This window comes from Lissotriton vulgaris, chromosome 4_1, assembly GCF_964263255.1.
Source record: "Lissotriton vulgaris chromosome 4_1, aLisVul1.2, whole genome shotgun sequence".
Taxonomy (NCBI): Eukaryota; Metazoa; Chordata; class Amphibia; order Caudata; family Salamandridae; genus Lissotriton; species Lissotriton vulgaris.
Window position 1 is genome coordinate 1,102,736,569 of NC_141691.1, and position 26,408 is coordinate 1,102,762,976.

At 42.5% G+C, this 26,408-nt stretch overlaps 1 protein-coding gene across 1 annotated transcript in view; it reads right to left on the reverse strand.

The window, feature by feature from the left end:
* Window positions 1-26,408, reverse strand: part of GABBR2 (gamma-aminobutyric acid type B receptor subunit 2) — a 1,712,046-nt gene that overhangs the window by 58,628 nt on the left and 1,627,010 nt on the right. Inside the window, exons 15-16 of the mRNA XM_086967412.1 lie at window positions 12,239-12,463; window positions 1,295-1,477 (exon numbers count right to left, since the gene is read on the reverse strand). Coding sequence (XP_086823538.1) covers window positions 1,295-1,477; window positions 12,239-12,463 — 408 coding nt within the window. The remainder of the gene's footprint in view (window positions 1-1,294; window positions 1,478-12,238; window positions 12,464-26,408) is intronic.

Below are 26,408 nucleotides of genomic sequence, written 5' to 3' on the forward strand. Positions count from 1 at the left end.
CTTCCTGCTCTGGAGCTGCCCCAGTTATAGGTCTGGCGCCCTTTGATGTCCGGACCCTCGCACTTGGAGGTCGGGGGGTCCAGGATGAGGGAGTCCAGACACCCAGCAGGGGGGTGGAGCCAGCGCCCGGGGGAGCTGGGGCGATCGGCACCTGGCGGGGGAGAGCCATCGACACCTCTTTCTCCCATTGACCTGCCAAGTAGTCCGCTCACCCCCTGGGTGGATGGTGGTGCCGGAATGTCGGGGCCTGGCCAGGCCCAGGTTGGGGTCGATCGGAGGCCAGGCGGCCTCGTGGTGCTGTGTCCAAGATGGCGCCCATGCCGGGCGAGAGGGCCGGTAGGGAATGGGGCCCATGATGGGGAGATGTCCAGGGGCAGGGGTCCCATATGAGACGGGAAACGGGTGGTTGTTGCGTGTAACACCTGAAGGGCCGGGCTCGGGCCTGGTCGTGCGGGGAGGGAGCAAGCCTTTCACGTGGCCTGTCCAACAACTCATTACATTGTACTTCATTTTAGTGCACTATAAAGAGAGACATCCTCCTACACCAAGCGACAACAGCTCATGCGTGCTGCCTGCAGCTCGACCTAAAAAGGACCTGTGCCTTACTACTGTTCAGTTCATGGTATACTGCCACCACTGCACTTGTGCTGCATATGCCCATGCATGATCCATGTTTACCTATGACAAAAAAATCAGCATTCGGTATCCAGACAACAGTATAGTTAGGTACTCAAGGCAGGAGTATCCGTCTTTGCGCATAGCAGAGGACTTTTCCATCCCAACAATGGAGCTCTGCTGCATGAACTCCCATCATGCATCACACTAAAGGGAACCTTCCATAAAAATAGATACATGAAAAATACTGCAATTTTATTCTGCATTTCTGTGGCTGAAAAGTGTACCTTTGCACTAGATTGCAAAGAATCTTAATTGGCATTGAAACATACTTATTACACGTATATGTAGGCAGTAGGCAGTCTATTATTTTTAATAATAGTAATGCAATTGCTCTCTATTTCTGCTTCCCATTATACAGGAGAAGGTTTAGTGGCTCTCAATGCCATTAGAGTTGGTAAGGATGTAGATTGCACTTAACCACTTTCTGTTTTTAAATTCCGCCATTGTTCACAAAATATGCAGATGAAGTAGGTGTGTCATAGGTTTAACAAACGCAGTTCTTTAATGTTGACCTTTTATTATGAAGTACAACCTGGGACCACATCTAGAGACAATCTTGAAATTAACAGAATGTCAAGGAATTATACATCTCAACCAGGTGAAAAAATAAACATACCTCTGTGATTTTCATCCTTAAGCGATGATTCTCAGACTGCAGTCCATCTAATCTGGATGTGCTGGCCTGATTCACACTGGTGACGGATGTGGATGTTTTAGAATCTTCTTTCTTTTGATTTTGGGTGAAATGAAACCTTCTGTTCTGAGTCGCTGCATCGGGATTCGTCCTCAGTGTAATTAGCTGTATAAGGCAGAGATATTGTTGACATTGAAATTATTTCAAGAGTGTGTATCTTCCAACTTTTCTAATACAGTATTGATGTTTTTATGTTCTACTCTGGGGTGAACTACAATGAGCTTTGGCTTATTTATGATTACCTCCAATAATAGCATTGCAATTTTAAAGGGTGGAATATATAATCCTTAGTTTGAGTTTCAAAACACATTTTATTTATTTCATGCTTAGCTTATGAAGAAGCACCTATGAATGCAAAGCACATCAAATTTGTTTTCAGGTATGTAGGTTTCCAATTCACATACTCAGACAAAGCCTGAGGAAATGTGCCACTTCCTTGAGATAACTGTTAAGGAGAAAATTAAATGTGAGGGATTTTTTAGACAATTGTGTTTAGGTCATCACGTTTTCAATTATATAGGCAGCGCATGCAAGCAGCAAATTGAGATCAGCTTTTTTAGCTCCACAGAGGTGACCAATCTTCTGGCCATAATAAGTAAACCTACTTTTACCTTGCCAAGAGATGTCTTGTCTCTTTTTTATTCCAGTTTTCCATCAACATTTGGTGAACCAGCCAAGATACATGTTTGCCCTTGACCGAATGCTGTCATTAGAACACCACTTATAGAATATTGCACATTTATAACAAGGTAATAGGACACCGTGTTATCTAAAGTTCTGCCTATACACAGGGGACGGGTAGGACCCAGAGTTCGTCATCTTTGAGGTGAAAACAATGTGGACTTCGTTCCATGTTTGTATATTATATGACTTGTTTCAATGGCAATGGTAAACTTGGATGAAATATAAATGGGTTATTGAATGCAAGATTGTGTATGAACATTGCACAAGCCAAGGTGAAACATAGTCCGTAGAGATTTTTTCTCAGCATAAAGTTGGAAGTGCTCAATTATGGGTGATTCGAAGTTGGGAGTGCAAACTTTTGACATAGAGAGACGGCTGAAAGTCCAATGGACGCTTAACTACCTCCAGTAAGAACTGAACACTCAAATCGCTATCCCAGAACTAATGTCTGGAAGTCACTCAATGGAATCTGAGGTGAATGGTTTGAGGATTATCCCCTTTTGAGCGTAGAGGGAAGTGACCAATAGCTACCAACCTAGTGTATAGTCTAGAGTAAATAAAAAACTGTGCTTGTTGTAGAAATAGTTAAAGTGTTTATATTCTAAATATGTTGGTGATGAATGTGTGTATGTACATGTAAAGAGAAATGTGTCCACAGGGTAATGTTGTTTTATAATGTTATGATGCATAATTTATAACTAAGATATAAATTGATGCTTATGCTATCTTGTGAAGGCTAGTGTAAAATGTCAGGAAAGAAAGTTTTAAATAGATACATCAAGTGAATAGATAAAAAGCAAATACAATTATTATTAAAAATAGTTGCTAGAAACATAAGGACTATGGAGACTACCTCCTAGACATATGGAAAAAAAACATAGGAACAGTCCAGCCCGAACTGCCAAGCCATGGGTGTACCGCTTTTGTACCGCTTTGTTTGCCATAAGTTGGCAGAGCATGCTCAGACGTGAGTCCCTTGCTCACTTTGCCACTGGATTCAAGCAAGCCCGGCTGAAGACGGTTGTAATGCCAGAAACCGGTCCTAGGAAGCTTGTTTCTGGTCCAGGGAAGGCATGGTTTGGCAGTTCGGGCTGGACTGTTCCCATGAGGCACAGGGTCAGACTGATTTGCATATGGCCATGTCTGAACTGGGGTGGCAGAGTGGCCTAAAGAATGATGACAGATTAAACTCAGATCTGTTGTGAGTGTTTGATTGGTTCAGATGCTCCGTCCATCACCACCCCCTTTTGTACCGGTCAGATTAATTGATATATGAACACTGTGAATATGCACTGTTTTTGTACTAGCTAAGGCCTGGCTTTGTTCACTGCAAATAATTGTTTTGGGTCTTGTGTTTAGCTTGTTGTTTACCCTTTCATGGATTAATACTTTACACCTTGGCTCTAAGTGAACCTACCTGCTGTGTGCCAAGGTATCAGAAGGTAAAGCACAGGTTAATTTAGTGACTTTTGTGGTTCACCCTGACAAGACTTTTGTTTGTTGCCTGAGCAGGGCTTCCATCCCTTTCAACAAATAACCCTATTTCCTACAGGTTCTGAGTGACATTAAATAGACAACGAGAGCATCACAATGAAATCCATAGAAATAAAGAAATTCATTTCTGAGTGTGAGTCATAATGTGTTTCATGATATCGGAAACGTCTGGTATGAAATGATGGTAGAAGTTGGAAAATGATTTGCATTCTTGGGCGGAGGCCACTCTTCGATTGTTGTGATTTGGCTAGGATCCATGTTGATGCCAATTTCAAATATCACAAATCCTAAAAACATTACTTCAGAGGTCTCTTTCTCAGTCTTAGTTAAATGTTTCTGCATATTGTAAATCTTCAAAGGTAATCTTTGATTTCTTCTACTGGCGACATCTCCATTTTAACAGCCCAGGTGGTTTATACCCTGTTCTTAAGATTCTCCTCATGAATTTTTCTTTTGCCCATCGATTGGAGAAGTAAGGCCGAACAAAGCTGTTGATGTAGTGATAACGTAATGATAAAGCATTTTTGTAGCAATTCTTGGTCAAATTAAACAGTAGCTGCTTCTTGAGTCCATGTTGCTTCAGTAGCTAGAAATGAGCTATATAAGCTCACGGGTTTGTCGACCCTTGATATAGCATCAAGAGCCAATTGTTAGCAGATACAATATTCTTGTCTTCGCCAAATATAACTCAAAATTGTTGAATAAATGTATTTGCAATTCTTCAGCCATGAACTCTTGTTCAAAATCGGGGGCATCACCCACAAAATTGCATCGTTAGTTAAATAGGACAGAAACAAATGCAACCTTAATCTTGACCAATTGGAAATAATATGGTTGTGGCATAAAATTGAGCATACATTTTTCGAGAAAAGTCTGGAAGGTATGTAGATCACCTCCATATTTATTAGTTTAGGCAAGCACCCTGTTACCCTGTTAAGACGATATAGCCATAGTTTCTGTTGAATAATGAGGACTAGAGCCGACTTCAAACTGCAAGATAACCCTTGGAGCACTTGTACTAATAGAAGGTAGTACCCCTACTAATTGACTTATATTATTGATCACTAAAGCTCTCTCTGGTTCACAATTCATCCTGAATCTTGGATATTTCTTGAGCCATACCCTGTACAGAATTTATATCTGGAATATTTTTTTAGGCCTGTCAAATTGTCAAGGTTCAAATAACTTCAAATCCAATGTGAATCCCAATCCTCTTTTTTACTATTGTAGTTCTCATAATAAAAACTAAACACCAAGAATGGCTAAAGGGTTCTTTCTCTGGGATTGGTGTTCCTAAGGTAAGTGCACATAGGTTTATTCAGAGACTTTCCTTTGGAGGACTTCATAATATGAGCACATACTGGTTAGTCAGAAACATTCCTCATGTTGATTGGTGGCTGCAAGGTAAGTACATACTCGGAAGAACACGAACATTAAAAATCCAGATGTCAAAGTAATGTGAATACCTCGCATTAAATATGAAAAGACATTGACACAGCAGCAGCGAACCAATTGCTGACACGTCATCCATTGGTGCTTTGATGATTGTTGAAGAAGACCAAGAGACATTCTTAACAACCAGTTGAAAGTCACAATACAGGAGCCAGAAGTAAAGGAAGGGGGAAGTGGCAAGAGAGCACACAAACATCCTGCCGTTCTAAGGAGGAAGAACAGAGCTGAGGAACAGAGTATGAGAAAAACAAAACAATGTGAAGGACAGGAAGACTGAGTGATCAAACTTGAAGTGATAGTGACACATCTTAGGAAAGTACACAGTTGGCAAGCAATGAGTGACTAAAATACTTTCTTTCTTGTACAGATTGACAACTCGTGAACTAGAAGTAGGAGCCAAAAACCTCTCTATTTCTGCGATAAGGCTTGATCCTTCCATTTTCTCACACTAACAATACTCACAATAAAACACCTTTTCAGTCGAGCTTATATTTCACTTGTTTCCAACAGAAAACACAGGCATAACCCTGATGTCCTCATGTACACAACACGCTACCACGACGATATAGTTGGGAAAACATTGACAGCTGAACATTATTTTCCTTACGCCATCGCAACATTTTTCTCAAGATCAATCAGACAAAGTTAGTTTTAAGCATACATCACCCTCATACTCACATCACATTGTAGCTATCTACCCAGGAAACAATCCAATCTAAACAATACTCTGTATCAGCCTGTCAAGAGACAAGGAGCCACTCAGCTCAAGGAAAAATGTCACCGTCATGTGGCACACCCATCAATACACACACAAAGATGCTTGACAAGATCAAACTAATTTTGCTTCAAATTACCCAATGCAAACAATAACTATATTAGAAAATGTGCACATTTTTTTTAAACCATAAACATTCTAACACAGCTAAACAGTGATATACAACGGATGGATTGAAATTAAAATAATAATTGTGTAAGTCGCTATACAAACGCTGATAATATAAAATAGTACAGTACAACATAACTATGGAAAAGTGGGATATAAGTTGGGGAACAAGGTATCCTTACCAAAACAATACACACACCCTAGTTGGGTCCCAACAAAATTCTCAGTGAACCTCAGCCCTGGTCACTATGGCACAAGCAGCAGGCTCCTAGTGGGACAAGCATGGTTTGCTTGGCCATGTAGGGTATGCCTTTCTTGATGAAGTAGCAGCACCTTGCCAGGGTCCTCCTGAGGTGGAAAAAATGACTAATGGCTTGATTGCGAGTTTGGCAGCATGTGTAGAATGGCGCTCCATCCGCCATATCAATGATCCCGCAGCAGTGGTGCAGCGGTCAGAGGCCCCAAAATGCTGGCAGTGCTGCTGCGGCACAGCCAAGCATATTAGGAGTTTCCTCACAATCACAGTTTTCATGGCAGTGAGGCTGCCATGAATACTGTGGTGGTGAGTGTAGGAAGGTGGATACCTGACTATGGTTGCCCCCAACTTTTTGCCTAGTGTTTAACTGGTTTTCGACTTAGTTGGCCTGGGATCCTGCTATTCAGGACCCCAGGCTATCTGCTCTCTCTGTAAAATGGACTCCATGTACTGTAGGTACATACCAAATTGGATATTGGGTCACCCGTGTGAGTCCCTGTATAGTGTACCATAGGTACCCAGGGCATAGGTGCACCCAAGGCCTACCAGGGGCTGCAGCATATATTATGCCACCCCTGGCTTGCCACCTAAATTGACACAACTAGCTGATCACTCAGCTGGGGCAAGGTCGTGTAATCACCCCTTGCTTAGGTGTAGTATTCCTATACCTGCCTACATATAGACCCATAGTAACCTATAAGTCACTCCTATGGCAGGGCTTAACAATCCTGGAGGCAGAGTGCTTGGTTATGTGTGAGATGGTGCTCTAGCATGAGCTGAGCCTGTCTGCAGCTTTCGGAACCATGTCCTTATAGCTGTTCTATGATATTGCCATGCCATATACTCTTAAGTGCATTATGAACCTCGCGGTTAAATGCTAACTTTGGTTTGGCGTTATCCAAACATGTCGTGTAAGGTGTCATATGCTTTGGAATACTACCCCCTTGCCAATTCTGGTGACGGAGGTAGCATTCCACCCTTCTAGAGGGAGAAGACATGTTAGTTCTGACTATCCAGGTTAAAGTTAACAAGAGCCCCAGCGTTACAAAATGGATGCTGCTGCCACAGACACAAGTCTGACCTCCTGCTGCTGGGAGTCCTTCCAGTCACGGAGGTTTGGACAATAGGTTTCCTGCTTGGGGAGGTGCGAGCACCATCCCAGACAGGAGGATGTGTATTGGGACAGGGAGGGCTGAATAGATTGAGACACTGCCTGGAGCACACTAGGTGCTTCATGCATACCCCAGTTCAAACCGGTTGCTCTGGTGCGAAACTGGACAAAGGAGAGGGGGTGTAACCACCCCCTTCCTGGTCCCACCCATAGGAGGGACCTAGTGAACAAACCAGCCCCCTTTAGTTGTATAAAGGTAGGATCTGACCCATGAGAGATTAGATTAATCCTGGAATCGACTTGAGATGAAACTCTGGACCCTTCGACATTCACCTGAGCTAAAGACTGAAGAATCTCCCTTGTGGCCAAGGAGTGACCACCCTGGGCAACCAGGCACCATCCAGCAACTCGACGGCTTGCTTTGTCCCCGTTCCCGCCGGAACCCGAGATCAGAGCCCGACAAGACCTTGACTCCCAGACCTCTCTGACCCCACTGCACGACTCCAGCACAGCTGAGCCCCGTGGAAGGCGTCGGAACCCATGGAACCAGGCAACTTGGAAAGTCTTCAACTTGCTAACAGCGCAGCTCCTGAGGCATCCTCGAAGCTGTGCACTGGGGACTGAGACACCACGACACCGAGCTCCACCTGCATCGAAGACCAGCCCTCCACACTCAACGAGATCTGCGTGGGGCCCTTCTGCTTGTGTTCTGCTCGACGCGTTGTCTGGTTGCTGGCCAGTTGGTTAGTAGCCCTGTGGCGACGATCCTTTTGAAAACCCATCACTGGTCTGGTTGCTCCAGACTGGCCCTTGCTTCCCTGCAAAGGTGAAGTACCTCAGACCCTCCTGGTCTGCACCAGAAGCCTTTTGTGTATCCTGCGCGGGTTGCCTTTGCTTAGGCTTGTTGGCTCCGAGCTTGAAGCCAACCCCTCCATCTGCGAGAACCTTCGTGGGACAGCTCCTCTCAGCACCTGGTCATCCTCAACACCTCCTGGTCCACGTGGCTGCAACAACAAGCTTCACGACAGCACCTGATTGCTCCTCGATGACATCTGGTTCCTTCCTGGTTCCACCCGGTCACTGGCTAGTGACCTAGACTCTGTCCCCTCTGCTTTCAGGTCTTCTTCAACTCCGATCCACCCTTGGATCCACCCGGACAGCTTCCTCCTGGTCGCGTGCAGCATCTTCTTCCAAGGCTCCCTAGGAAAAAACTAGAAAACCCGACACACTTGACACCTATGCACCCGCAGCCCGTGGGTGAGGTAACGTGAGTACTTCAGTGCTCCTGTAGGGATTGACTATCCTAGTGTCTAGTTTTGTTAGTTGTGTAATCCTAGTTAGACTGGAAGTGTCCTAAAACTTCATTACTTACCTTTTTAAGTTCCTATTGACTTTCTATTGACTCTCGCGTGAGTGTACTGACACTGCACGCGCCGCCTGTGGGCCTCCTACTCCTACCCTAAGGGTCAGATAGTGTAGCCCCTGCAATTCCCTAGGCCCTAGGCATCTTCCTTTTTCAAGTCGTGATTCTTATACCACTTACTTAGTATATGGTTTTACGCGCACATAGGGCCTAACTGTAAATTGTGCTATTTAAAGTATTTCTAAGTGTAACTTGTTATGTGCTTTTGCCTCTGACCTCATAAAGAGTTCAGAGGAGTGTGTTAGTGAATAAATACATATATATTTTATACATATCCTGTGTGGTGTCCTTTAATTTGGTATTCAAGGGGTTACATATGGTAAAACAGCTGGCTTTACACGCACTCAAGAGTCTTTTAGCCTAAGACTGTTCTGTCCACGCTACCTCTAGGATAGCTGGTTTATAAGGTTGACTTTATAACCATCACCATAAGGGTTGTTTGGACTGGTGCAAGGTGTTCACTAGAAAAGTGGACATCATATACCAGGCCAACTTCTCACAGTGGGGAAACAACGGTACTTTAGAGCCATGGGTGCCTGCAGAGGGGGCACATGTTGTGCCCCCCGTGTGCAGTCACCCCCTTTCCTGCACTTTTGTCGTGCAGGAACGGGCTGTGGCGTACCCATTGCTGTGCCTTTTTTCATGTGCACTGCCCTGGGAACACCAAAGGACCGCCCGTCAGACCAGGAGATAACTCGTAATCTGGCAGGTGGGCGGCCGTATATTTTGGCGGTCTTTGAATACGGCCCTGACATGGTGGCTCACTCCAAGACCGCCAAACTCCAAATCAGGCCCTAAGTACCACTTTCGTCCAACTGCTGGAAAGTTCCTCCGGGTCATTCCTGCAGTCCTCAGGACAGACGTCTAGTCATTAAATCTCTTTCTACCAGGGCTCCTGTTGGGCTCAGCCTTCACTAGTCAGTTGGGTCCTCTTCTATCAGAAGTCCTTCTATTTTTATATACCTAGAGCTAGCAAAAAGGAGGTCAAACTCTTAAACCCAAAGAGTTCCAGTCCCTCCGTGCCAAAGGAGTCAGAAGTTCTCAAGTCCTCTGCTTCCTGAAGTCAGACAAAGTCTTCCATGGTATAGATGGTTTCTTCTCAGGTTCATAAGTGTGCTTATACGTTGATGATTAGGTGCCTCTTTTATCCTGTGCACTAGGCTGTGATTGGTGAATCCCCTCCACACAGTCCTAAATATTTTCTCACCAATTCCACGCCTCCTTCAGCAGCACATTCTTTCTTGGTTTCCTGCAAACCGTATATTCAACATAAGGTCTCTGTTACCAGATACCTGAGAGCCTTACCGGTCACTATAAATCCATTCACAACACTCAATGGGGTTGGTCTGGAAGGTATAGTAGATAGAAAAGGAGAAATTGCTCTTTTTCTAGGTGTCCCCTCACTCACCAGGGTTGCCCCATGGTGACATGCTTCATCATTGGGGCCATCCCAGTCCTCTACGGGCTGGGGCGTGCTGCGACTTGCGAATTACGTAGGAGCACTTACAAATGACTATGTGTGGTGCGGGTGTGATAGTGGAGTGGACTAAGTGATGTGTTAAAAATACCTGCCCAGTAGGTTTTCAATAGACTTTATTCTTGCCTCTAGGTGGTAATATTAAAAATGGGGTGGAAAAATAGGGGTCTTAAACGTAATGTGTTAAGGTGTACCTATCGGAGTTGATAGGTACACCTTAACACATAACGTTTAGGACCCCTATTTTTCCACCCCATTTTTAATATTACCACCTAGAGGCAAGAATAAAGTCTATTGAAAACCTACTGGGCAGGTATTTTTAACACATCACTTAGTCCACTCCACTATCACACCCGCACCACACATAGTCATTTGTAAGTGCTCCTACGTAATTCGCAAGTCGCAGCACGCCCCAGCCCATAGAGGACTGGGATGGCCCCAATGATGAAGCATGTCACCATGGGGCAACCCTGGTGAGTGAGGGGACACCTAGAAAAAGAGCAATTTCTCATTTTCTATCTACTATACCTTCCAGACCAACCCCATTGAGTGTTGTGAATGGATTTATAGTGACCGGTAAGGCTCTCAGGTATCTGGTAACAGAGACCTTATGTTGAATATAGTATTTGGAGGGTGAGCCTTAGCCTTTTTCCTCCCTCTAACTCCCTTCCTTTAGTATTAATTCCTGCAAACCTTCCCATGAGCCCTATACACTGCTGGGGTTGGAGCCAGAGAGTCTTGGATGGACCTGGCAATGAATTGCAGCCCTTCCTGCCAGCCCAGCTTGGTATTACCAAAACAAAAAAAGAAACATAGCTAATTCCTGCAAGCTACCCACTTATTGACAACGCCCTTATCATCCAAGGTTCAGAGTAAATCAATGCCTTCCAGAAAAAGATTAATTAACAGAAAGCCAAGAAAGCACTTTGGCCAACACAGCAGTACTTCCAGGCAAACTGGTTTTAAACTGTGTTTTTTCTGCCAGCACAACATAGATTTTCTTATAGTTACCTCTCCAGAAAGTTATCAAACATCTGCTTTCAACAATGAATTGGGCTTTTGAAATTCAGCTATTCCCACTCCTGGAAAATTAAGCTTTACCTACACAGTGAAACCAGCTTTTGGACTATTGTTCACTATGGTTGCATACCATTCCCAATGTTTTAACCACATGGCTGCTGCGGGGATTTTTGCGCTGTGCTGCAAATTGCTCTTTTGCTTCACTTATGACGAGCTCAGCTCGTCATCAGCACACGACACCCGTGGGTGATGACGAGCTGAGCTCGTCATCAGCAGCGAAAGGGTTAATATATTCCGCTCCCTGTCATGTGGGCTTGCAAAGCATACTTTGGAAGCAACTTTTCCAAGATATAAAAATAGGTGTGTCCAATGTGGCAAATGCATTTTTCCCAGACATGTGCCACTGCAATATTTTTAAACGGCATCCCAGCAGAGTCCTCTGGTGCGCCTGGCAGCCATATATTTTTGTCATATATGTGGATGGTGTAAGAACACACACTGTATGTAGCCTGTACATGAAATTTAAGCTCCATGCCATTGATGCATTTCTTTCCACATTTTTGCATCTTGTTTTACAGGGAAGTTAAATAGGTCAATTAGGTAAATCCAAGCAATGCCCCATCCCATTCATGTTTATAGGGGAAGCACAGGTGCTATACTACTGTTTAGCAGTTGTATAGGGCATACCATCCTTTAGCCAGCAAACCAGACAAGAGAAAATGGGAGAACCACAATAACATGATGTACTTTCCTACACAGTGCAAAATACAATATTACTCGGGACCATATGTGTATTATGTTTCAAAGGTTTCGTAAGCCAGGGCAAACCTGGTTCTCATTTTTCTTTAATTTTCAGTCACTTCACTTACATTTTCAAACTGGCCAGATGAAGCTACAGACATCCTTAGAATGTTTGCTGTTCTGCGTGAATTTAGTGCTCTCACACCATAGCTAGACTGGTTTGCACTATTGGAAAAGTCTATAAACAGGTAAAGAAAATGACAAAGTTTTGAAAGTTACAAGCCCCCTTGCATTAGTAACAAATGAAAACATAGTGGCCACTTACCTTTGGCACAAACACCAGACACAGCGTGATGGTGCTGCAGAAGATGATGACCAGCGCCACAATGCAGAACTGAACATTGGGCTGATCGCGAGTGAGAAAGGACACAGCAGCTCCGATGATGCACATGATGCCCACGTTGTAGACACTCATTCCGATGTACTTGCTGTCGTTCAAAGCAGGGATGCTTACATTTCTGGTCTCCCAAGCCAAGAAACAGCCAAACAACTGAAGCAAGAAACAAAAGAGATGAACATGTATAACTAGTTGTAATAGTGGATAACAGAAAGCAAAATAAATATCTTATACGTGGGGAAGCTTACAATCATGTCAGCAGAATATTGGGTATATTAACCTTTCTTGGCAAAGCCCAAGACCTTCAAGTGTGATTTGACATGTATCTCGATGCATGCTCCCAGAACTCCCGCAATACACATTTACCAATGAAAAGTATGCAGGATTGCATTAAAGGTTTCTTTAATTGCACACTGTTCATACATTTAGAACGGTTTTTATTTTTGACATAAACAAATGTTTTGTGAGTAAAACAACTCCTTACTCTGCAGGAAAGATGATAAATGTACTGCTACTCATTGTGATTATGCGCAAGAGAGCTTTTTTGGAAGATGTTACCTTTCATGAAGAGGTCAGAGGACACAACATATTTTTCCTATTTATACAGAGAGAGGAGGTGGGGTGGCTGGGAACGTGCGAGTATCTCTTGCGTTGTACAGTGCTACCCCACCTTTGTACTAGGTTCGTGCTATAGAAATATCACATACATACAAAGCATGTTCGGGAAATGTTTAATGGGAAATACTGCTATGTTCTGGAACGTTAAGGCAATTTTAACTACTAGTTTTCACTCATTACGTTTCATAATTTAGAGTTGGTCGGTCGAATGGTCTTGTGAGGGCTTCCTGAGAACCAGAGAGAAAAAAAACCCTTGTGGTTTGGTCATGAATGACGGTCCCCAGTGTGGTCACAAAAGGCAGTTTGTGAATGGCTGCACGAGCTCAGCAGAGACTTGTGAGGTGCGGTCATAGGCCTAATTCCCGAAGCTGTATATCTACACCTATAGCCTGACTGCCTCACAAGGATGCAGATGTATGGCTTTCAGTAATTCATAGGGTTCTTATCATTCCAACGGGAAACAATAACATGAGAGTTGGAGGTTTCCAGTTCCAGGGATCCTTCTGGGCAACTTTCATGAATTCCAGTGTCCAACGATGCAGAGTAATCTCTGCATGTGCAACTGTACATTAACAATTACACCAGGTGAAATACAATGCAGCGGGAAAGTAATCTTTATTGCTTGGTTTTTAAGTAATGTAAAAGAAAATGGCCAGCAAGGGGTTTTATTTTTTCTAGGATTTTTACAGCACCGTTAGGACTTGTTAAGGTTTATTCACAGTACCTAAACATGAATTCAATCAGTGGCTGTTAAATTTAATTCCAATAAACATAAGATGTTACCACACTAACATCAATTTTAAGCAAGAATGCTCAATAAAACAAAGAACCAGGGTTTATTGTCTGAAGGTTATTATTGAACTTCAAGGCAAAATATATAAATTTCTGTACAAAAACAATGAGCAATCATGAAAAATAGGGTGCATACATGGATATAATAAGGATATTCAAGGCCTTGGTTGCTTTTCCTTGGACATATCCAAATTTAAGTCCAGACTGCTGCGTCACAGTAGTTGATTGGTTATAACTCAATGTCAGAAGAAAATCAAAAGATGACTTGAGACAAACTAGGCAGAATTGGACTGAACAGGTCGACGTTTCGGTCTTATTATGGTTATTCTTAAGACCATCATCAGGACTACAAAGTGGTATATACAATTGATGACCCTTTTTAACAATAGAGACGGTGTCAGTTAAAGAATCTTGGTGGCACCGGTGCTTGTAAATAGTGGCGCTGAGGTTGGGCACAGAAGTGAATCAGTAGTGCCAAGAATACACTTGCAACGAGTTAAACGAAGCAGTAGATGAAATCTGACAGTTAGTCCACTTTTAGTTGAAGATCAGCTGTCACAGAATAGAAGTTGGGAATAATCCGCAATGGAACGTCAATGGAGTACATCGCCTCGATCGTATTGGAATTAAATTTAACAGCCACTGATTGAATTCATGTTTAGGTACTGTGATTAAACCTTAACAAGTCCTAACGGTGCTGTAAAAATCCTAGAAAAAATAAAACCCCTTGCTGGCCATTTTCTTTTACAAACCTTGCCCAAGCCCGCAAGGGTATATTGGGTTGCTCACCTTTTTGTATACTGGTTTTTAAGTAAGTCATTTTTTATTGTATGATTACCTAAAATCATTTACAAATACAGTACATGTTATACTGTAAACAAATACATTTGATTGATTAAAAGGTCTACATTTTTTTAGGAACGTCTAAAAAAAATGCAGCAGAAATGGGGAGGGTTATCACCGAGCGAGACTGAAAGGCATGGGAGCGTGGACGTGCAATAAGATGTCATGCAGGAATAAGTGTAATTACTTTGGGCTTAGGCAGGCATATGGAATGGAACATATGTGAGCCATAAAAGAACTGCGAAAGAACATGAAAGGAAGACGGAGCGACGTCACCGGATAGAACTGAGAGGCATGAGTGCGTGAGCTTGCAAAAAAGTGTCGTAGAGACATGCTGTGATTTTATATGCGTGGGATAAATTGAGGGACAGTGTTTCTCCCATGGTGAACTATACAATCTAAAATAATGAATTATAGTGCAAGTGGGCGAAATATAAAATCGTGATGCCAAAATTGGTACCACATTTGATGATCTGTGGCTCATGTATTATTTTGCTGTCATCATCAGTTCTTGTGTTGATCGTAGAGTCATTCAGGCTACCGCATAGAACTTCCCAATTTGTGCGAGCTCCATCGGCACTGTGGTGGTGTAGATGAACATTAGAGCCTCCTTGCATAATAATGCGCCATTTTGAATGAACGTTGTTCTTAAAGATAGGCGCCTCAGGGTCAACAGAACTGGGCAGCAGCAGATAACATGCTCAGCAAATTCTATATGGTATTGGCACAAACAACATCCACTGCTTCTTAACGGTGTATTTTTTAAGTGAGCCCCGTAGTCCTGTATTGGTAATGCTAGGAGCCTACTCCTCAGAACATTCTGTAGGGCTTGCCTTTCCAATCCTGCTTTCAGGTATGGATGACATGAGGTAGCTTTGTGTGAGTAGACAAGACCCTCTGTGCCACGAATAGATCTAATCCGTTTGAGATCCAGGTTGCCTTGAGGTGTTCTTTCCCTGCTTTTTTAGCAGGCTTTTTAGGCTGGCCATTGTTAGTGGTATGTCCATTAGAAGATCAGCTGGCAGACCCAATGTCTTGTTGGCTGTCACGAGATACCTTGCCCAACGACTAGTGTTATCTGTGAAAACTATTTGTAATGCTTCCCTGATTGTACCAGGAGCTGCCTTAATCACGTGATGATAAAATTTAACGTTATCTTTTTTACATTCTATATCCACTGCGGGAATATTGTCTCTAGGCGAATCAGTGTACGCCTTGTGGAGTATGGAAGCTTAAAAACATTTCTAAAAGCCATGATGTGCAAGCGCTCCAATTTGTCAGTCAGTAGGCCAGGAAAAGCAAGATGGCCATAGCTCAGTTTTGGAATTAGCTTTGCTTGCATTACTTGTCGAATGCCCTCCGTTGAGTGGCTTAGAAGCTTATGATTTAATTTACATAAGACATGTGTAACCTTAGCCGCTTTAGCTTCAAGTGCTTTGGTCTGCAGTGTTTGTGTGCCGGTGTCTGAGAATTGTACTCCCAGATAGATATACTTGTTTTTTTTGTAAAATATTTGTATTAACATTTTTAAAGTACTCACAGTACATCATGAGGCATTTGGTAGCGTCACAGTGGGACGAATACTCCATGAAAGAAAGACAAACAAAATAGACTGTTTCCACATGCCTGGAACGATGAGGATGCTAGTACAATTGACATTGTACAGATGTGAGTCCAAGGAAAAAACTGGGGGGAATAAACCGTGGCCTTGGTACGGGGAGGGAGAGGGAGGGGAAGAAGAAGAGGGGTGGAGACAAGGTCCGGAATGCAGGATCATGGATAATGTCTGGACAGCAGCTGCTACAAGCCAGGAGGGGGGGCGCATAGAGCGTACAGCGGTTATCTGTTAGAGTGTACCTCCAGTCAGGGTGCAGCTGGCGGCGCATGTTGGAGTTTTCAGGCGACTGCTGGTGGTTGTGGACGGGTTAGCAGTAGCCATCCTTAAAGGCCGAGATGCCAACCCAATAGTGATTATTTGGTCTGTGGCCCAAGACCAGCACCTTGTTTTCCATATTATAAAGATGTAATGTCTCCAATGCCCTTTTCATGCCTATTCTAGTTTGATCCAATAGAACAAGGTAATCCGCATATTGCATGATCGGAAGTCTGAGATGGCCCAGTTTGGGCAGAAAGATGTTGGGTTTTAAAAGTGCCTCTCCCAGAGCCGCAGTGTTAACAGTGTGGGAGCGATTACACAACCCTGTTTTAGCCCTTTGTTTGTGTAGATTTGGCTGTGTCCCATGTCTGTGTGAGCTTGGTGTGAACCCAAGTGCCGGTATGAAGTGACATGATGGCCGCCAGGAGTTTCCTCGGAATACCCCACTTTGCGAGTTTTGCCCACAGTATGTTACGGTCGATGCCATCGAAGGCGGCACTGTAGTCGACAAAACATGCATATAGTGGAGTAGTGGCAACCTCTGTGGCCTTGGCTGTCAGATATGATAGCACAATGGCATTGTCCATCGTTGATGAGTTCGGCCAAAATCCTGTCTGGTATTGCAGTATGATTTGATTTTTTGTAATCCATACCTCTAACTCTTTCAAGAGCACCTTAGCAAATGCCTTCCCATCGATGTCCAATAATGCAATCAGTCTGTAGTTCTCTGGATGTGAAGCATACCCTTTTTTATGAATGGTTTGCAAGATGGAACCTTTCCATGAGTACGGTACTACTGAGGTATTACAGCATTGTTTAAATAGGCTATGCATGTAAGGGGCCCAAAAATCTCATTCTTCATTGAAGATGCTGCCTTGTAGCCCATTAGGCCCGGGAGACCCCTCCTTCCAGGTAGTTAGAATACATTTTTCTGTTGGGGCAAGGTCCTCTGCCTCATTCTCTTGTGGGTAATTGCCTTCTACCTCCATGGTTTTTGCCATGGGGTTGTCTTATTCAACATGAAGCCTAGTTACATGGGCTGCCCGATTGTGGGTTGGTACAGCATTATGGATATGGCTTTAGACCATTAACATAGCTCCAAAACTCCCTGTTCTTATTGGGTGCTAGTTGATGAAGCGAACTTTTAAAATTAATTACGTTTTTGTTTTGCTGATTTGAACTTCCATAATTAATAATAATATTAATGAGTTTTGCATGTTTTTGTATTAATTCAACCTAGAATAATGTGCACTTTCATAAACACGCGGGATTAACATTATGTGCTCTTGTTGCATTTGTTAGTACGTTCAAATAATATATTAACTTTGTCTTTTCGTTTTGTCAACATTAACTGGGGCTGATTAAATAATAGCATGTGCTTATTTTTAAATGTGCTTTTGTCAATGTCGTGTCTTTTATGTGACAAAGTTTTGTTCATTCTTGTGCTCAAAGCTAGGTAACATAAACTAATGGGTTAACATAAGTGAAGGGGGTGGGTAACAGAATGACTTTCATTACTCAAATTAATTGATGTTTTGTGTTTCCTTGCATACTAGAGTCTCGATAAAGAGGCCTGAGGCCTGATTTAAAATGGATGTTTCCGAAGTCCTGTCGTGATGGGCCATGCACAGCAAAGAATGAATAGAAGAAGTTTATTGTTCATAATCTTCGAAAAACAAATATGTGGAACTGAACTGTGCAGGATGTGCCTAGTGTTGTATAACTGTTTTCCAAGGACAGGACATAGCGGAAAAGCTTAAGCTGAGGAAGCAACGAACTGTTATTCAATAAAATGTTGTGAAGATCCTCGGAAGCTAATGTCACACGTAGACAATGGACAAGGCTGCTTTGAAAAAATATAATTTTGAATGAAAAGGCGATGACTTCATGGACTGACGCCTGTCAGCCAATCATTTCGCGAGATGGTTTGTTAATTGTATTCTTTTAGCTAGTTTTAGTTAGAGAAAAGGTATAAAACTTGGCCCCTTGGGAGGAGCTTTGTTGGCTCGTTCCTGTGATCGTGAGATGCTGTCGGACTTCTGACTCACGTAAGAGAACTCTGAACTTGATATTTTCCCTTTAGGTTTCATTTAGTTTAGTCAGGGAATTAGGGTTTAGGGGATGAGACTTTTGCTTAAATACTTTTCATGCTGATATGATTTGAACTGACAGTCTAATGTGCCTTTACTAAATAAATGATGCTTATTAAATGCAAATAAAGAATTAATATTTTGAAAATGCTCTTTACTTGATAATATAGTTAATAAAATAGATTTTGAAATGACAAGCTGGTCTTAGTTATTTCGAGTCTAGTTACCATTAGTTAATCCATTGCCTAGGTGGCTTAATTAAATGTACATATTATAAGAATGACAAATGATAAACTGCAGATGTATATAAATATAAATAGTTTTGTGAATAATTTGATTAATTAGGTCACATGATTCAGTTGGTCAATTCATGTCTCAGACATTTATGGGCCTAGTGATGAAATGTATGAATAATGGTAAGTATCGGGGTGAAGAGTTGTGCATATGAGACAGCATTTCTGTTGGCCCGCTGGATCACTAGCAGTGCATAGATGTGTTTCCATTTTTCTTCTGTGTAGGTTTGTTTCAACTGCCAGGCAGTTTTTTTCAGTTTTCTAAATGTTTTCAAAAATGTTTCCATCTGTGGGCACTTTTCGCTTATGTATTGTAACTCTGAAAGGAGGCACTCTTTTTACTCTCTCTGAATACTTTGTTGTCGAGGAGCTTGATTGGCCTATTTCCAGTGCGTTTGCCTTTATATGTGGATTACCGTCCTGCAATCAAAGCATTGGATAGCGAGGCCATGATTTCTGGCCAACTTTTCTGAGGACCTGTTTCCACTTGTTGTATTTGGCCTGGCTTATGGTTCCCCATTTAATTTGTTTTATCTGTGCTGGTTCATTGTTTGGATTAAGCATTTTACCAGCAGGTCAGTGATCCTCATGCATCATGGTGCTTATATTAACGAGGATGGATATTGGATGATGATCTCTTGCAGTAGTGTGTAGCACCTTATATTCTTCACACCTCTTCAGTTGGTTCTTGCTCAGGAAGATGTAATCTAGCGTGGAGATGTTTTTAAATGTAGATTGTAGTTTCCTGTTTGGCTGCCCTACTTGGTTCACAGACTCCAGGTTAAACTCATTGATGCAGGCTTCCATGATATTCCGCCCACTATCCCCTTGGCTTTGTTCCTGGGGGCACAGATCTCTCATGATAAAGTCCCCGGTAATAATACATTCATGCCCTGGGTTCTCATAGAGATATCCTCTAATCAGTCCGGTGATCATCCTGTTTTTTGCGGTTTTTGTCTTTTTGTTTGGATTAACTTAAAGGTTAATTACTGCAATTGTGGTCTGGATGCCCTCTAATCCAATTCCTTTCATAGTTATGGTCTGAACGTCAGGTGAATGCGTGGGCCATTCCTCAATTCATACTTGCAGGTTTAGTTTTACAAAGTTTGAAATCCCACCAATCGGGCTTCCAAAGATGTTTTTCTTGTTGGCCAATGTGTGAGTCGCCTGAAAGCCTTTAATGGCCTACTTGTGAAGCAGTGCACATGTGAGCCTCACTAGAAAGTGAGAAGCTTACGTTTTTGTAAATAGCACACAGAATAAACTTTTGCTTCGGAAATGAAGAAATCAAAACGGCTGGGATACATAATTCAATTATAAGGAATATACATACAATTATATATCTTTATAAGTATTTGCAGTCTTTTATTTGTTTTCAAAAATGCATAAAGAAGTAAGACCTTCACTTGGGAGATCAATTGTAGCAGGCGTAGGGACATATGAGAATGTATCTATTTTCTTGATTATTCCTCATACTGTACATGTGGTTAATTTACCCTCCTTTCTAAAAGACACAACTGACTTCCTAAAGAAATTAGCGGCAACTGAATGGGAGTCAAGAAAACGAAAATGGTGGGAACATAAAACCCTCACTTCCTATTTGATCCTGAAACATATCCTTTGAGGTTTATAGATTCTCATGTGTTCCACGTACGAAAATCCTAATTTTGAATTACAAAAAGAATGGGAAGAAGTTACAAATGTATCTTCACTACAACAAATTAGACTATTGGTGAATTTTGCTGAGAACGTTTTGAAAAATTCAAATGAGAATTGACATTGTTGAAACAAGATTTTAAACGGCCTAAAAAATGAAATTAGGGAAAAAAGGGCAATTTTCGTTTGAAGAACTAAAAGTTCTTGAAAAGGCCTCAAGTTATTCCTCAAAGGGTTATTAAACCTGGTTGATTGTAAAATTGATTTGTTTACATTTACGTTAGAGAAATCTTCTGTCAATAGAAAATGTGGGGATTTAACAGTGCTAATAGAGCTGCTAGAGCCATATCTTGAGGCACAAATTCTTTCAAAAAACGATTTTGAATCCTTAGTAGAAACTAAAACCGTGAACTGTGTCCTTTTATTTATTGCCAAAATCCATAAACAAGTAAGACTCCACCCAGGAGACAAATTGTGGCACGTATAGGGAATGTAACTGAGAATGTAATGATTTTTTATTGATCAATTCCTAACTCTGCATGTGGTTAACTTACCCTCCTTTCTAAAAAAAACTCCACGGACCTCCTAAAGAAATTGTATGCAATTAATTTGGAGTGAGATATAATAATAATTGATTTTACAAGCGCATGTACTACTATAATAAATTAGACCACACATTTGTAAGTGAATAAACATTTGTTGCAAGTTTATTTTTTAACATGAAGTAGGCTATGAGGCGGACAATGCTCAGTGACCTAAGCTGCTGTCCCACCTGATGAGGCAACAGGCACCTTGGGCAACCCATTTGGGGGTAAACTTCCAGTTGGAAGGTATGCATCCACTAAGACTTTGGACCACCAGTCCCGTCGTGAAACTCACACCCTCTTCGGTTGGTGTGTAACCAAGCAAGTCCCCAGCTGTTTAGGCTTACAACTACCGGTGAGACTAACAAAGCACTGTTGCTTACATCCCTGGGTCCTGCTGTAAAGACTCCTGGGAGGTTTGCATAGAGCACCCCTGTACCAAAAGTGCTCCAGATTGCCCTATAACACCGCCTGCAACACAAGATAAGAACCCTGTGTTCTTCCTGAGGCATTGCTGGGTCAGAAATTCGGTAGGTTATTGCATTGCCAGCAGAGAAGAGAGAGGCAGAGCAGGTGGAGGACAGGCATCAATACCTGGATCCTACCGCCTCCATGTAGGACATGACACAGCGCTTGTGGACCGGATGGCTGGACCCTGCGATCCTCCCCTCAAGATGAGTGCATGGCTGCACAGGAAGAAAGCGAGGATGACCCTCAATGTGACACTAATGGGGTTACCCCCTTCTATTGTCATGCTACGCAAGCCGCAGACAGCAATATAGTGCAGATACACGGTAGCCGACTCCCACACACATGCATGCCATAACAAACCATAGCTAAATAAATGAGCCCACACATTTATATGTTGATAAACATTTGTTGTAGGTTAATTTTTCACCATGAAATAGGCTATGTAGTGGGTTAAATTACAGCCATCCCGGGATGGGCAGCGCTGAGTGACCCAAGATGCCGCTCCATATGACATGCACTGTGGCCAAACTATTCAGTGCTTAACTTCCAGTTGGAGGGTTTGCCTCCAGCATGACTTTGGACCGCCAGTCCTGTCGTAAAACTCACTCTCTCTTCTTCCGGTGTTTAACCAGGCAAGCCCCTTGCTGCTCGGTGGGACTAACAGGGTGCTGTCGCTTACATCACGGGTTCCTGCCATAAAGACTTTGCAGGAGTTGGCATCCTGCACCCCTGCTGTGCTCCCAAAGATGGTAGATTATCGTACCAGAATACCACCCAATGTCCCTTTACCTCCACCTCGGAGTTAGCCACAGAAGGCTCCGGGCCCCCCCCCGCCATACCTACATTCCTAAAGACACCTTTGCCTGCAACCTGCCACCTCCAGATCTTCCCGTTAGTAAAGGAAGAACAACCATATGCCCACCTTCGATAAGTGAGCACCATCCTTGTCAAACTACTCCACTGTACTTGTGTTTAGAAAGCTGTGTCTTATAAAATCAAAGCATCATTCTTCTGTAAATTTACACATGAAACAATTAACCCTTTTGCACCAGTGCTTTGTTGCCGCCTCCGATGTGACTCCGTCCCATAACCTGCGTGGGGGAATCTCTGACCACCATAAATTACACTGCCCCATAAACTTGCTTAATTCCACCATTGTTGCTAGACTCTGGGGTTGCGAGCCTTCCCCTCCTAGTCTCTGGCGAAGTCTGGCTACCAAATTGCTCCAATACATGCCAGGAAATCCGAGCCATGCTATCCGGGTGTGCACAAAGCCATGCCTGCAGTTCATGGTCTTTACCCATATCGCTAACCTTGTGATGCACAAATGGCCGATGACCCTCACCTGCGGTGTCTTTTGTGAAGAGTTTGCTGTTGCAATATATATATATTACCTACTGGCGGTCGCCAGTAGGTAGTTATAGTTAGGTTTTTTTTCAATGCAAAATCTCAAAATTCTATTGTGAGCAACTTTGGCGTCGGTTGACGAATTTGCCTGAAAATTTCCTCCAATTTGCCTCGCGAAGCTCCGGTCCTTCCCTGAAAGTTTGGGGGGGATTCGTCAAGCGGGGGCCGAGATAAAAGGGGGGTCCCAAAACGTGTTTTCCCCATGTTAATTTCCATAGGGCAGTCAAACTCACTTTTAGCCCGAACGGCTGAATGGATTTGCACCAAACTTGGCAAAATTGTAGGGACTTGTAGCCCGATGTGCCTTTGCTATGTCTCAAGATATGTGCTCCAGTGGTTTTTACGAAAATTAACTTTGAAAAAATATATATTGGGCTACATTGGGCTATATATATGTCAGAGCCCAAATGTAGCCCAATGTAGCCCAAAGATGGCCACCAGAGACAAAAAAAAACCAAATGTAGCCCAAATATCAGCCAGATGTATCCCAACTATAGCCCAATGACAGAATGTCCCAGAGTGTTCTAAAGAACAACTAGAGCGCTAACAGTCTTACTTATGACAAAAGTATGGCACACCTGAAGTCATCTTGATTGGAATAAAGTGTTAACACTTAAAACATTTAATTTGCAAAGGAACAAAATGAGGGGGTTCATTTTGCCATAGAAATTATGATTAGTGCTGAAGAAAGAAAAATTAGGGCACATTTTGAGTGACTTCTCAAATCCTCTTATATTTCATTAAAACAATTCTGATATGCAGTCTCCCAAGATGGCCACCAGAGACAAAAGAGCCCAAATGTAGCCCAAATATCAGCCAGATGTAGCCCAACTATAGCCCAATGACAGAATGTCCCAGACTGTTCTAAAGAACAACTAGAACGCTAACAGTCTTACTTATGACAAAAGTATGGCACACCTGAAGTCATCTTTATTGGAATAAAGTGTTAACACTTAATACATTTAATTTGAAAAGGAACAAAATGAGGGGTTTCATTTTGCCATAGAAATTTTATTTATATATATATATATATATATATATATATCTATCCAAGAAAAAAGCACCCAACTTGGAAAGCCTGCATCGTGGTGTCATTTATTAATCTGAAAGGCAACCCCGCACACAGCCTTCATGTGCACAGACTTAAGTTCGCCAACATTTCCTTACGCGTTTCGGGCGTCACGGCGCCCTTGTTCACAGGTGCTGGCAATGAGGAGTGGCTGCTTCTCTTATACCAAGTGTAACTCCATATAGTGGGCGTATCCCTGCATAGTGCATGCTGGTATAATGAGTTCTATGTATTCACAGTTCATTACGTGATAGCATATGCCACAGTCCGCATTGAAATATCTTACCACAGTGGGTGGCTGGGACACACGAGGGTGTGTTGCAAGCTTGGAGTGTCCTCGCAGAAGAAACCACGTTCCATGTTGAGCCGTGAATCATCGGCAACAGGACCCGCTCATCCGCGGGAGGGCTTTCCGCGACCTGGGTAGGCCGCAATTAATATCCAAGAAAAAAGCACCCAACTTGGAAAGCCTGCATCGTGGTGTCATTTATTAATCTGAAAGGCAACCCTGCACACAGCCTTCATGTGCACAGACTTAAGTTCGCCAACATTTCCTTACGTGTTTCGGGCGTCACGGCGCCCTTGTTCACAGGTGCTGGCAATGAGGAGTGGCTGCTTCTCTTATACCAAGTGTAACTCCATATAGTGGGCGTATCCCTGCATAGTGCATGCTGGTATAATGAGTTCTATGTATTCACAGTTCATTACGTGATAGCATATGCCACAGTCCGCATTGAAATATCTTACCACAGTGGGTGGCTGGGACACACAAGGGTGTGTTGCAAGCTTGGAGTGTCCTCGCAGAAGAAACCACGTTCCATGTTGCCACAATTCTGATATGCAGTCTCCCAAGATGGCCACCAGAGACAAAAGAGCCCAAATGTAGCCCAAATATCAGCCAGATGTAGCCCAACTATAGCCCAATGACAGAATGTCCCAGACTGTTCTAAATATGTAGCGCCATTGGACGGCAACTTCTGGGTCCCTATAAAATCTTTTCCCATTAGTTTTGTCCGCTCCTTCCACCTTTAATCCATGCAACCATTTTTCATCTGTTGTTGCAGGCACAGATGTACTTGTCTGTGAGTGAATTTGAATGAATGAGGAAGTGAATGAGTATTTTGAGTGATGATGTATATATAAATTTCCTTGAGTGTTTGGGAATGTGAGGAACTTTTTTGTGTATTATATCCAATTTCCCCTTTATCTTGGATGAATTATGTCTTCTCCCCAGATGTAATCATTTTAACATGAATTATGTATCACCAGTATTTCTATTCAAGAACACCACTGTGAAAAGACAAATCATTTTTTAAGAGAAAAAAATTAAAATATCATGTACTAAAAAAAAGCAATGGTGAAGTCTATGGCTCTGGTTTTCATGTTCACCCCAGATGTAATCATTTTAACATGAATTATGTATCACCAGTATTTCTATTCAAGAACACCACTGGGAAAAGACAAATCATTTTTAAGAGAAAAAAATAAAAATATGTACTAAAAAAAAGGAATGGTGAAGTCTATGGCTCTGGTTTTCATGTTCACCCCATTTGTTTATTGATTGGATCCTGTAATAGGACCCCATATATCCGTGTGGCAGGGTAAATTTTGTTCTATTTTATATATACTGATTCCCCCTTTTTCCTGCCCACTATAAAAAAAAAACCCTGGGGAACCCCCTTCTACTAAACATATATGTATATATACAATGTAAGATTATTCAGTACTTATCTAAACAATCATCCGGCACTCCGAGGTAGGTTTAAAAACACTCAGTCTATTTTATTATTGACAAAGTTACATCTACGCGTATATATATATATATATGTTTACCTTAAATATAATTACTTTGGTTGGATAGAGTTATGCATGGTAAAGGCATCTGAGTGGTAAAGACATGCTTGGTAAAAGCATTATATTGTAAAGGCGGTTTCTGTTGTTAAAAGGTACTGTCTGTTAACTATGCAGCCAGGCAATAATTGCCCAGGCCATGAACAACTTGGAAAAAATACATTTATTATGTAAATACTGGAGCAACAACTCAGAGTGAAAAGACATTAACTATCTCAACAATGGAGCTTGGTGCACTGGAGAGGGAGGAAAAAAGCCCATCAGCCCCCTTGCAGGCAGCTGCTCCTGGAAGAACAACACACAGAGGGGCATATTAGCAAGAACCTCGTTAAAATGATCGCCATTTTAGCGGCAGGAAACTGCCGCTAAAACGGCGATAATGGGCTTGCTAATATGCATTATAGAATTCCAATAGAAGCCCAAGTTAGAGGTCCTGCACATCTAACCTGGGCTTCCATTGGAATTCATTAACGCATTGTCAAGCCCATTATCGCCGTTTTAGCGGCAGTTTCCTGCCGCTAAAACAGCGATAATTTTAACGAGGTTCT